The 13149-nt window shown below is 45.5% G+C and overlaps 1 protein-coding gene across 2 annotated transcripts in view; it reads left to right on the top strand.

Moving 5' to 3' along the window:
* Positions 1 to 13149, top strand: part of samd13 (sterile alpha motif domain containing 13) — a 71191-nt gene that overhangs the window by 40097 nt on the left and 17945 nt on the right. For both annotated transcript variants that reach the window (XM_073062537.1, XM_073062538.1), the window contains 3 exons: positions 4212 to 4306; positions 9162 to 9243; positions 11862 to 11955. In XM_073062537.1, coding sequence (XP_072918638.1) covers positions 4212 to 4306; positions 9162 to 9243; positions 11862 to 11955 — 271 coding nt within the window. The remainder of the gene's footprint in view (positions 1 to 4211; positions 4307 to 9161; positions 9244 to 11861; positions 11956 to 13149) is intronic.

Genomic DNA, 13149 nt, shown 5'->3' with positions numbered 1-13149 from the left:
TTCAGGGGTTTGACCTTGTAAGAAATAGGAAGTGAAGGTGTTAATTATTCAGCCCCTTGAACTCTAGATGCATTTGAAAGATTGTGGGTACTACCCTGTTTTTTTTTCTCCCCAGAAACCTCGACATTGGTTTAAAGTAGGATTCCCAACCTTTTTCATACCACAGACCCCTACCGTTAACCGAGGAGCCTGTGGACCCCAGGTTGGGAACCCCTGGTTTAAGGAGAGATTAAAGATTAGCTTTATTTATCATATGTACATCAAAGCACAGTGAAATATGGCGTCTGCACCAACGATCAACACAGTCCGAGGATGTTTTGGGGGCAGCTTGCAAGTGTTGCCATGTTTCCAGTACCAACGTAGATTGCCCACAACTCACTAACCCCAACCCAGATGCCTATGGAATGTGGGAGGAAACAAGAGCACCGGACACGAGGAGAATATGCAAGCTCCTTATAGAATTGAACCCCGATCTTCCAGTCGTTGGCACTGTAAAGCATCATGCCAACCACTGCGCTACTGTGCCGCCCCAGAAATAGGGAACACTTCACAAATTCGAGTGGAGAAAGATTTAATAGGAAATAGTGTTTTTACCCAGAGTGTTGTCAGTATGTGGAATGAGCTGCCAGAGGAAGTGGTTGAGTCATAAGAGTCTTAGAAAACTGCGTCACTGAAACAGGCCCATTAAGTCCATGCCAAACCTCCATCCATGTACTAATCCAAACTTTTCTTGAATGTTGAAATCAGGCTCCCATGCACCACTTGTGCTTGCAGCTCTTTCCCCACACTCATCACCCTCTGAGTGAAGAATGTTCCCCTAAAATATTTCACCTTCCACCCTTAACCCATGACCTCTGGCTGTAGTCACACCCAAACTCAGTGGAAAAAGCCTGCTTGCATTTACATAAAAAACACAAAATGCTGGCAGAACTCAGCAGGCCAGACAGCATCTATGGGAGGAGGTAGTGACAACGTTTCGGGCCGAAACCTTTCATCAGGACTCCTGAAATGTCGTCACTACCTCCTCCCACAGATGCTGTCTGGCCTGCTGAGTTCTGCCAGCATTTTGTGTTTTTTATTTATTTCCAGCATCTGCAGATTCACTCATGTTGCTTCTGCTGGCATTTAGCTTGTCTAAACCCCTCATAATTTTTAATACTTCTATCAAATCTCCTTTCAGTCTTCTACATTCTAAAGAATACAGTCCTAACCCATTCAGTCTTATAACTCAGGTCCTCTAGACCCGGCAGCTCTGTGGGAATTTTCTCTGTACTCTTTCAACCTTGTTTACATCCTTCCTGCACTCCCTGCATATTCGTGTGTCTGCCTAACAGCCTTTCAACCACCACTGTCGTATCTGGGTCTATATCACCACAACTAACAGCACATTTCCGGCACCCACCCCTCACTGTGAGGGAAAAGATAACTTCCCCCCTCATGTCTCCTTTGAACTCCCTCACCGCCCTCACCTTAACTCCATGTTCCCAGGTTTTGGACACTTCCACCCTGGGGAAAAGTACATACAGTAAATAAGATAGCTGTTCTTAAAGTGTTGATTGTGTGTCTTCATGCCCCTGTACCTCCTTCCTGGTAGTTGTAACAAGTTGACGTCCTGGTGCAGGGGCTCCCATAGTGGTGTTATGGGAGGGGGGAGCAGAGCTTCTGGATTCAAATCCAGCAACACTGAAGAAGTGACGATGTGTTTCCAGGTTGGGTGGAAGTGTGGCTTAGAGGGGGAACTTGTGGGCAGAGGTGACCCTGTGCATCTGCTGACTTTACTAGTTCCAAAGCGTGAGCCTGCAGGTTGCTGGCAGAAGTGAAAGTGAAAGTTCAGCAAGGTTGATGTTCAGTTGTCAGCACAGATTTTCGTTGGCTTGTTCTTATTGGGAAAGAAAGGTGCTTCCTCTCCCCCTCCCCTACCATAAGCCTTTTGGTTTTTTTTAAGAATATAACACATAACAGCAGCGAACAGGCCTTTGGCCTGCAATGTTGCAATGACCTTTTTAGCTACTTGAAGATCAATCTAACCTTTCCCTTCTACATAACCCTTCATTTTTCTTTCATAAAAGTGCCTAGCAAAACCTTTTAAATGTCCCTAATGTGTCTGCCTCTAACACCACCTTTGGTAGAACATTGAACCGCACAGGACCTTCGCCTACTCCACAATCAGTCTAACCCTTCCTTTCTACTTAACCCATAACCCTCTGTACTGAGGTGTTGGAACATTAACTAGACAATCGGCCCAACTCTACTCAGAAATGATTTGAGAGTCGGGGTGTAGTCTCTTGGCTCCCTGGTTTTATTGCAGACACAATGGCGTGACACAGTGAATAAGGAGCTAGAGGCCTATTTTCCGACTCTCATTATTTTTAAATAGAGTTTGGCTGACTGTCTAGTTGATGTTACAACACTTCTGTGAGGGGTAGTACAATGAAAAAACAATGCTTCTGCTGGGGAAATAACAGAATGGATTTAGATAGAAACTTCTGTTCCTAAGGTAAAGCCAGCCAATGTGCATTCCTAATTACTACTTCCTGCCTGCACAGGAAGTGCCTAATACAGCTCTGAAACTGCTTATTAAAATAAAAGCTGAATGTGCTTAACATAAATCAATTGCTTGAAAGGCAGAACACCCTCCTTTTTTTTTTTTTACATCTGTGTGCCTATCGAAGACCCTTTACACCCACAACTGGCCTCTCCTGAGTCTCACTGCTTATTTCCCCGAACTCAGAGTTCCCAGATTCAAGCCTCCATAATCAATTCAGGTTCAGGTTTATTGGAGAAGATCCTGAGAGGCAGGATTTTTGAGGATTTGGAGAGACATAATCTGATTAGGGATAGTCAGCATGACTTTGTCAAGGGCAGGTCATGCCTTACGAACCTGATTGAATTCTTTGAAGATGTAACAGAACACACTGATGAATGTAGAGCAGTGGATGTTGTGTGTGTACATTTCAGTAAGGCATTGATAAAGTTGCCCTTGCAAGGCTCAGTTAGTAATGAGGTATGGGATCCAAAGAGACCTTGCTTTGTGGATCCAGAATTGGTTGCCCACAGAAAGCAAAGGGTGGTTGTGGACGGATCATATTCTGCATGGAGGTCGGTGACCAGTGGTGTTCCACAGGGATCTGTTCTGGGACCCCTCCTCTTTGTAATTTTTATAAATGACCTGGATGAAGAAGTGAAGTGGTTTAGTAAATTTGCTGATGACACAAAGGTTGGGGGTGTTGTGGATAATGTGGAGGGCTGTCAGAGGTTACAGTGGGACATTGTTAGGATGCAGAACTGGGCTGAGAAGTGGCAGATGGACTTCAACCCAGATACATGTGAAGTGGTTCATTTTGGTAGGTCAAATTTAACGATAGAATATAATAATGGTAAGACTCTTGTCAGTGTGAAGGATCAGCGAGATCTTAGGGTCTGTGCCCTTAGGACGCTCAAAGCTGCTGCACAGGTTGACGGTGCTGTTAAGAAGGTGTATGGTGTGTTGGCCTTCATTAACCATAGGATTGAGTACAGGGGCCAGAAGGTAGTATTATGGCTATATAAGACCTTGGTCAGACCCCACTTGCTCAGTTCTGGTCGCCTCACTACAGGAAGGATGTGGAAACTATAGAGAGAGTGCAGAGGAGATTTACAAGGATATTATGTGGATTGGAGAGCATGCCTTATGAGAATAGGTTGGGTGAACTTTTCTCCTTGGAGTGATGGAGGATGGGAGGTGACCTGATAGAGGTGAATAGATGATGAGAGGCATTGACCATGTGGATAGCCAGAAGCTTTTGCCCAGGGCTGAAATGGGTAACACAATGAGGCATAGTTTTAAAGTGTTTGGAAATTAGTATCGAGGGGATGTCAGCGTTGAGTTTTTCACACGGAGTGGTGAGTTCATGGAATGCACTGCCAGTGGCACTGGTGGAAGCAGGTACAATAGGGTCTTTTAAGAGACTCTTAGATAAATTCATGGAGGTTAAAAATAGAGGGCAATGCAGTCGGCAAATCCTAGGCAGTTTCTAGAGTCGGTTACATGGTCGGCACAACGTTGTGGGCCGAAGGGCCTGTAATGTGCTGTAGATTTCTATGTTTCTTTTTTCTCTGTTTTATTATAGACCATAGAACACTACAGCACAGTACAGACTCTTAGGCCCATGGTTAAATGCTATCTTGTGGACACTTTTTAAAATGTTCAAACTTTTTAATTCTTCCCCCAGATTTGGAGCAAGATGCCTCTGAGATGGAATCGGTGGGACACTCCTCTGTGGACAACTTTCCCAAGGTTCCTGAATCCACGCATACCTCTGAGCCGGTAAGGGCAATGTCGAGATGGTGAATTTTCCAGTTGTGATGATGGCTAGGTAATACAAATAAAAGCAGTCAGTTCAAGGTTGGACAAGCCTGGGTGTTTGTCATACAATGTACACTCAGTGGCCACGTTATCAGGCACAGGAGTGGAACCCGGTGTGGTCTGCTGCAGTTGTAGCCCACCCACTTCAAGCTTCAACGTCTTGTGCATTCAAAGATGCTCTTCTGCACACCACTGTTTATTTGCTTTCATTATCATGGTCCACAAGCCAGGCCTGGGTTGGGTCGACCAGACGAGGGAGCCTAGTGATTGAAATCTGAAACACCCAAAGACCCCAGGTTGTGTTACTGATTATGTGATCCGGTGCACACCAGATAATTAAGCCAAGTGGTGTCCGGCCAGGTTAACGAAAGGCATGGGCCAGATTAAAGTGGCTTTGTAACCCTATCCGCCACAACCCCACATACCTCCTGGCGCTAAACTCCATGACCCTGTCTCCCACTGCCCCACGTGTACAAACTCCCAACTCTACCCTTAACTCTCATCCTAACGTCCAAGGGCCTACACATCCCGACTAACCCTGGCCACACCCCCACAGATGATTTGACTTGTTTCAGGAGGAGGAAGATCCCAATAAAGGCAAGTGTTGGACACAATTAATGAAGGCGTGGGCCAGATCAAAGAGGCAGGGTTGCTTGACACTGAATCTCGAGTGACGAGATCAAGAAGCACAAAAGGATTATTTTCCCATTGCCCACATAATCACATCCCCCCACCTCCATACCTTCCTCTAATTAACTTAAAGTTATGCTCCTCTCATAATAGCTATTTCCACCCAGGGAAAAGACTCTGGCTGTTCACTCTGTGCATCTTATCTTGTACACATTGATCAAATTAAGTTCTCCCTCCTAAAGAGTTTGGAAGCTGGAGGGAGACATGATAAAGGTTATTTTTAATTCTGAGAGGCATAGATAAGGTAGCTGGTCAGAATCGTTTCCCCAAGGGGTAGAAACATCAAATACCAGAGGGCATTTTTTAAGGTTAGATGGGAATTTTAAAGGCGATGTGAGGGTCAGGTTTCTTGCATGGAAAGCGGTAGGTCCCCGGAATTGGCTACCTGGGGAGGCTAGTGGAAGCCAGCAATTTGGGGGAGGCTTTTAGCCTGACAGGTGAATATGGAGGGACATGGATGATACATGGAAGGGGGACATTTAGTTTAAATTTGCAACGAGATTGGTGCAAGAGCGTAGGCTGAATGGCCACTGCAGTACTGTTCCATGTTGTAAAGCCGGTGACAGTGACCACCTGGTCCACCGCTCTTGAGAAAGGACATCTGCCCTCCTCAGGACTCTCAGACCTGATGAAGGGTCCCGGCCCGAAACGTCAACTGTACTCTTTTCCGTAGATGCTGCCTGGCCTGCTGCGTTCCTCTGGTATTTTGTGAGTGTTGCTCTACAGTTCCAGCTTCTGTACATTTTGTCTTTTTTCTGCCCTTCTCACCTAGTCTGACTTGTATTTGACTCCAGACAGTGAAATGCAGCTCTTAACCTTCGTAGTTGGAGGCATTTAGAAATGCTTAAATAGAGCTGTATAAAATTATGAGGTTTAAAGTTGTCATGATGGGTGGTGAGGGGGAGATGGAGAATAAGCTCCCACTACCTGTTAAATGCTCCCAATGGCGTGCATCTCAAATAACCTCTGTCAGGTCCTTGTCTTCACGTGTGGGTTACCTACTAAGCCTGGCAAAACCATTTCTGTTGACAGGAAAAAGGACAAATTTGGGTCACCGTCACCTTAAAGCCAGTCATTTCAGGCAGGTGGGGCTGGTCAGTCATGTTTGGCAGCTCATCTAGGAGAAGGAAGACTGATCTACAACCTCCACTGCCTTGAGGCTCTACTCACTCATGGGAAAGGCTTCAGGAGTAAAACCTGAGGGAAAAACCCAGAGCTGGTGTCCCTAAGGCAATCCTACTGGGTTCAGTACTGCCTGGCACATCCTGCGATCCCAAACTGTATCAGTCTCTGCTGTTCCTTTGGATTCATCTGCTTTCTCTCCATATCATAGTGCCCAGGCTTACATATCGACACATAGTCAGCCAGGATCCTGCCCAACGGAGGGCCTCCAAGAGTCTGAAAACAGTATGATAGAAGCTGTCCTTGGGCCTGTTGGTACTTGTGTTCAGGTTTAGATAAATCAATATTGGTTTATTAGTGTCAAATATATAGAGGTCCAGTGAAAAACTTGGCCACCCCTACAGATTGATTCATTACAACAGTGTATTGAGGTAGAACACGGAAAAGCAATAACAGAATGCAGAATAAACCCTGTTACAGAGGAAAGCAGGCAGGCAATAAGACGCATGATGATGGTAGATTGTCAGGTGGTTGTACTGGGGCAATGTTTTGCAATCTTACAACGGTGGGACAGGACCTCTCTGAGCCCGGTGGTCAAGCTTCCGGGCTTTTCTATCTTCAACTTTCTACCCGGTGAGAGAGGGTATTTCCTGGGTGGGTGCAGTCTTTAATTATGTTGGCTGCTTTACTGAGACAGTGAGAAGTGTAGACGGTCTGTACTGGCTTGTGTAATCTCCCGACTGACTGGGTATAGATACGACAGACAGAGCCTTTTTGTCAAATACAGGATAACATAGTTTATTTACTCATTGAGATACAGTGCGGCACAGGCCCATCGTGCCCTTCGAGCTGTGCTGCCCAGTAATCCCCCAATTTAATCCTGGAGTAATCACGTGACAATTTACAATGACCGGTTAACCAGCCATCCGGTGCATCTTTTGACTGCGGAAGGAAACTGGAGCACCCAGAGGAAACGCACGTGGCAACAGGGCAAACAGACAAACTCCTTCCAGACAGCAGTGGGAATTGAACCCAGGTCACCGCTTGCCACTTGCCGCTACTGACTGCAAAGCGTTGTGCTAGCCACTGTGCTACCGTGCCACCCCGCAGTTTAAGGTGAGAGGGAAGAAATTTGAATGAGATGTGCAGGGTTAGTTTTCTTAGGCAGAGGAACCTTCTGTGTGCCTGGAACATGTTGCCAGAGGCAGGGACAATGAGGCCACATGGTGTAGGGTAGTGGTTAGCTCAACAGTTTACAGTGCCGGCAACCCTGTCGGAAAGGAGTTTGTATCTTCTCTGTCTGACTACCTGGGTTTCCTCCCATAGTCCAAAGATGTACATTGGGCCAGAAGGGCTGTTATTGTGCTGTATCACTGAATAAATAAAAATAAATTAGGGTTGTGGGGTGAAGATATCTTTACCAAAGGAGGTAAAGGTGCTTCTTCCCTCTGCTAGCCTGCAGGTCACCCTAGGGCAAGGTGTAGCTTGTACTTAACCCCCTGATCAGGGTCACATGAAGCCATGGGATCAGGTGGTGGGTGGTCGTACGAGCAGCTGGTGCATATCACAAGTCCTGGTTATTCAACCAGTGATGCCAGGCAGACAATCTCTGAAGAGTATTGATAATGGCTGGGGTCACTGTCTTGTAAAGACACGGCCCAGAAGAAGGCAAAGTCAAACCACTTCTGTAGAAAATTTTCCCAAGAACAATCATGGTCATAGAAGGACCAAGATTGCCCACGTCATACAACACGGCATGTAGTGATGATGAAATAAAATATCCGTGTTTATGTGGCGTTTAGACATGTGAACGTGCAGACAGTAGATGGGTACAGATCATGTTCAAGCAGATAGGATTAGCTTAATCTGACAGTATAGATGTAGTGGGCCAAATGGCCTGTTCCTGTGCTGTACTTCTGTGTTCTAACATTCCAGATCCCTTCATTAAAACCAACACTTTCCTCAACATCTGTACCCACTTCCTCGATCAGAAGATTGCCCCCCCCCCACAGTACTGTAGACCCTTCCTCCTCTGACCAGAATTTGCAATTCATCTAATGGAATAAAAGCATTCATTTCTGAAGAATGATGTGGCCCAGAGGGGAAAAACGTTTTCCTCTCTCTCCACAGTTGCTTCCTGACCTGCCAAGTGTTTCCAGCAAAGTTTGTTGTTCGGGTAAACAAAATGGCTATTTGTGTGTCGGTCTTGAATTCTGTTGATCGGCTGTTATACTCTGCGGTAAATGCCTCTCTTTAGACCATGGGTTCCCAACTATCTTTAAGCCATGGACCCCTGTTTTATCAGAAATCAATTCTGTATGTTTAGGCCTCTAAAACAGTGACCACATCTACATTTCCCCTGAAGAAGGGTCTTGTTGACTTTTTATTCCCCTTCATACATCAATGTCCCAAGTAAATTTATTTTCAAAGTATGTGTGTATCCCCATTTTTTTGCCGTGAGATTCATTTTCTTGCAGGCATTTACAGAAAAAATATAATTCTATGAAAATTATGCATAAACAGGCAAAGAGTGACAAACGACCAATGTGCAAAACAGGTAAAAATAATACTGAGAACTAAGTTGTAGAGTTCTTGACAATTTATCAATGTGTTGTGGAATCAGTTCAGAGTTGTAGTGAGTGAAGTTATCTATGCTAGTTCAGGAGTCTGATGGTTGAGGGGTAATGAATGTTCCTGAACTTGGTGGTGTGGGACTTGAGGATTCTCTGCTTCCTGCCTGATGGTGGTAGTGAGAAGAGGGCATGGCCTGGATGGTTGGGGGTCTTTGATGGTTGCTACTTGTAGCATTGCTCCATGTCAATGTGTTCAGTGGTGGGTGGGTTTTGCCTGAGATAGCTTGGGCTGCATCCACAACTTTCTGCAGTCTTTTTTGTTCCTGAGCATTGGCGTTTTCATACCTGGCTGTGTGCTGTCTGACTTGCTGAGTTCCTCCAGCGTTTTCTGAGTGTCGCTCTGATTTTGCCCCATGCCTTTTCTGTTTCAGTCAGAACTCTTGAATTGTGAAGACTACAAGAAGTCTCGTGGCTTGAATGGTCATACCCAAGACCTATCAGGAAACTCTGCAGGTAAAGCTTCCCTCTTGTTGCTGATCCTGGCACAGTGGGTAGTGCAGCTTTATCACAGCTCCAGGGACCTGAGTTTGATACCGATCTCAGGCACTGTCTGTGTGAAGTTTGCGCGTCCTCCCTGTAACTGCATCCACAATGTTGTGCTGAACCAATTCAGTTAGCAATCAAATGGCCGCCTAAGCTAACCTCATCTGTCTACACAAGGTCCATATCCTTCCATTTTCCTCACATTCATGTGTCTGTCTAAAACATCTCTTAAAAATCTCTAATGTATCTGTCTCTGCCACCACCCAGGCAGTGTACTCCAGGCACCACCACTCTGTGTGGGGGGAAAAAAAATACTTGCCCCTCACACTTCCTTTGAAATTACCCCCTCACCTTAAATACACACCCTCTGGTATTTGACATTTCAACACTGAGAAAAAGATACTGTCTGCGCTATCTATGCCTCTCATAATCTTTAAACCTCTATCAGCCGCTCCAGGGTAAACAACTTTCGTTATAGTGTGTGTCCTCTAATCCAGGCAGCTTCCTGGTAAACTTCTGCACCCTCTCCAAAGCCTTCGCATCCTTCCGATAGTGGAGTGACCAGAGCTGTATGCAAAAAGCTTTTTTATGTTTAAATATGTTGGTACAGTTTTTGGAATTTTTAATTACGTAATCCTGTGATCGAATTTAGAGGCTAATTTGTTTCTGAGATTCTGTATGCTTTAAATGACCTTTTTCATTAATTATAAAATGTTCTCTGTATTGTTGGTGCTATAGTTAATTTTAGTTAAAAGGTACCTGCCATCAATACCCCGAGAGTCACCAACAAGCAGAAACTTAACTAGATCAACCACATAAGTGACGTGGCTACACAAACTGGACAGAGGCTAGGCATCCTGAAGTGATTGACCCTCACTTCTGGCTCTCAAAGCCTTTCCACCATCTACAAGATTTACATCACATTAATGATTTGCTCTCCATATTTTTAGATGTACATAGAATGTATATGCTGTTCAGTATATAAAAACATCACGAAGGATCCCACACACCCTGCTCATGGACTGGTGGTCCCACTCCCATCGGGGAGGAGGCGACGCAACATCCACACCAGGAACACTGGACACAAAAACAATTACTTTCCCCAAGCAGTAAGGCTGATGCAACACCTCCACCCACTAACCCACCCCTCCACACCCCCAACCACCACTACTTCATCATTTCCCGTCAGTCACCTTATGTACAGACACTCCTGTGTCCAGTGTCCCTTTACGGAAAATCTACGTATATGAGCTTTCTTATGTATTCATATTTATTGTGTCCTTTTTGTGCTGCATCAGATCTGGAGTAACAATTATTTTGTTTTCCTTTACATTAAGTCTACTGGAAATGTCATTTAACAATCTTGAATCTTGCACAGTATTGTAGTAATTTTATGTATTGCACTGTACTTTTGCCACAAAAAGAAACAAGTTTCATGACACATGTCAGTGATGATAAACCTGATTCTGATATGGTTCTCTGTTGTGGACTGAGAGTGGGAAGGGGGCAGGGAGAGGGGAGGGAGTGGGAAGCACCATAGAGACAGTCCATAATGATCAATAAACCAATTGTTTGGAATCGTATGATCTTGCATCTCAGGGCCGGTTGTGTCTGCACTCACACCACCCCTGCCCCTGGCACTCCTTCTCTGCCACCTGTCCCACACCCCTCCCGCGGTGCTTCACCCTCACCATTCCCAACATCCCTTGCTCCTGCCATATTTACATGCTGTCTGTCGGATTCATGTTGAGAAATACGGTACTGTGGGAAAGTCTTGGGCAGCCTAGCTATATACTGTACATGTCCGAAACTTGCACATGACTGTGTGTATTAATGTAGTGTCTTCTCGTGAACACATAAGAACCACAAGAAGGTTTCCAGACATTGACACTGGTATTGCGTTGTTCTTTAAAGACACCGTGAGTACCGTGTCCTTTTGTCAATTTCCCATCACCACCTCTGGTGCCTGTGTGTACGTGCATGCGTGTATCTGAATCAGGTTCAATATCACTGGCATATGTCGTTAAACGTCTTTGTGGCAGCAGTACAGTGAAATACATAATAAAAGACTGAACTACAGTAAAAAGTTAAATAAGTAGTGTAAAAAGAGAAAAAAAATAGGTAGTGTTCATGGGTTCAATGTCCATTCAAAAGCCGGCAGAGGGGAAGAAGCAGTTCCTGAATCATTGAGTGTGTGCCTTCAGGCTTCTGTATCTCCTCCTTGGTAGCAGTGAGCAGGCATGTTCTGGGTGATGGGGGGTCCTTAATGATGGATGCCACCTTTTTTGAGGCATTGTGCCTTGAAGATGCCCTGGATGCTGGGGAGGCCAGTGCCCATGATGGAGCTGACTGAGTTTACAACATTCTGCAGCTTATTTCGATCCTGTGCAGTGGCCCACTCCAAACCAGGCAGTGATGCAGCCAGTTAGAAACTTCTCCATGATATATCTGTAGAAATTTGCGAGTGTCTTTGCTGACAACCAAATATGCTCAAGCTCCTAATGAAGTACAGCAGCTGTCATGCCTTCTTTGTAATTGCACTGTACCGTTCTTCATTCTGATTGCTTGCACCTCTTCCCCTCTCGCAGTTCTGGAAGTCCGAGGTGCCTCATGCCTCCCAACGCCGTCGGCGTCTCCCGTCGAGATGAAGACGTTTGAGACCAGCTCCTTGGGCACTGAGAGGTGTGTGTCAATTTCCCCTTCTTGCTTGGGAGCTCTTGCCTAATCGTTCCTGGCCCTCTGCTGTCCGGTGTCCACCCGATGCTCGCTGAGGAAAATACTTCGGATGACGACGTAGAGTGGGTGGCACAGTACCATAGCGGTTAGCACATCGTTTTGCAGCAGCAGTGGTCGGTGGCGGGGTTCAATTCATGCCGCCGTCTGTAAGGAGTTTGTACATTCTCCCCATGACTGTGTGGGTTTCCTCCGGATGCTCCAGTTTCCTCCCACAGTCCAAAAGACGGAGGGTCACTGTGTTGTGGGCATGCTGTTTTGATAGCAGAAACATAGTGACACTTGTATGCTGCCCCCCAGTACATCCTTGGGCTGTGTTGGTGCTTGACGCAAGCAACTCATTTCACTGTGTTTTGGTGTTCATGTGACAAATAAAGTTCATCTACTGTATCTAAGAGTCTCAAATACAGAAGTGTCAGGCTTCACAGTGGAGGACATGTCTAACATGCCAAAGAGAGATGTTATGGATGTGATGGGAGGTAAGGACCTCAATACAATAGATACCACTGAAGAGGCAGTGCTGAGCAAACCTGTGGGCCTGAAGGTAGACAAGTCCTCTGGTCCTGATGGAATGCATCCCAGGGTACTGAAAGAAATGGCAGAAGTTATAGCAGAGACTTTGGTGATAATTTACCAAAATTCTCTGGACTCTGGGCAGGTCCCAGTGGATTGTAAGACGGTGAATGTCACGCCATTGTTCAAAAAAAGATGTAGGCAAAAGGCAGGTAACTATAAGCCATTTGTTTAACATCTGTAGTTGGGAAAATGCTTGAATCTATCATTAAAGAAGAAATAGCGAGGCATCTGGCAAGAAATGGATCCACCAGGCAGACAAAGCATGGATTCAGCAAAGGCAGTTTGCTGTTTGACAAACTTACTGGAGTTCTTTGAGGATATAATGAGCGCAGTGGATAGAGGGGAACAGATGGACATTATTAATTGGCTTTCCAGAAGGCGTTTGATAAGGTGCCACATAAAAGAGTTATCCATAAGAAAAGTGTAAAGATAAGGGATGATGTATCAGCATGGACAGAGGATTGGTTAACTAATAGAAAGCAGAGAGTGGGGATACATGGGTGTTACTCTAGTTGGCAATCAGTGGTGAGTGGTGTACTGCAGGGGTCAGTGCTGGGCCCACGACTG

The sequence above is a fragment of the Hemitrygon akajei genome, chromosome 12 (assembly GCF_048418815.1).
Source record: "Hemitrygon akajei chromosome 12, sHemAka1.3, whole genome shotgun sequence".
NCBI classification, from domain to species: domain Eukaryota; kingdom Metazoa; phylum Chordata; class Chondrichthyes; order Myliobatiformes; family Dasyatidae; genus Hemitrygon; species Hemitrygon akajei.
This window is presented reverse-complemented; position numbering and strand designations above follow the sequence as displayed.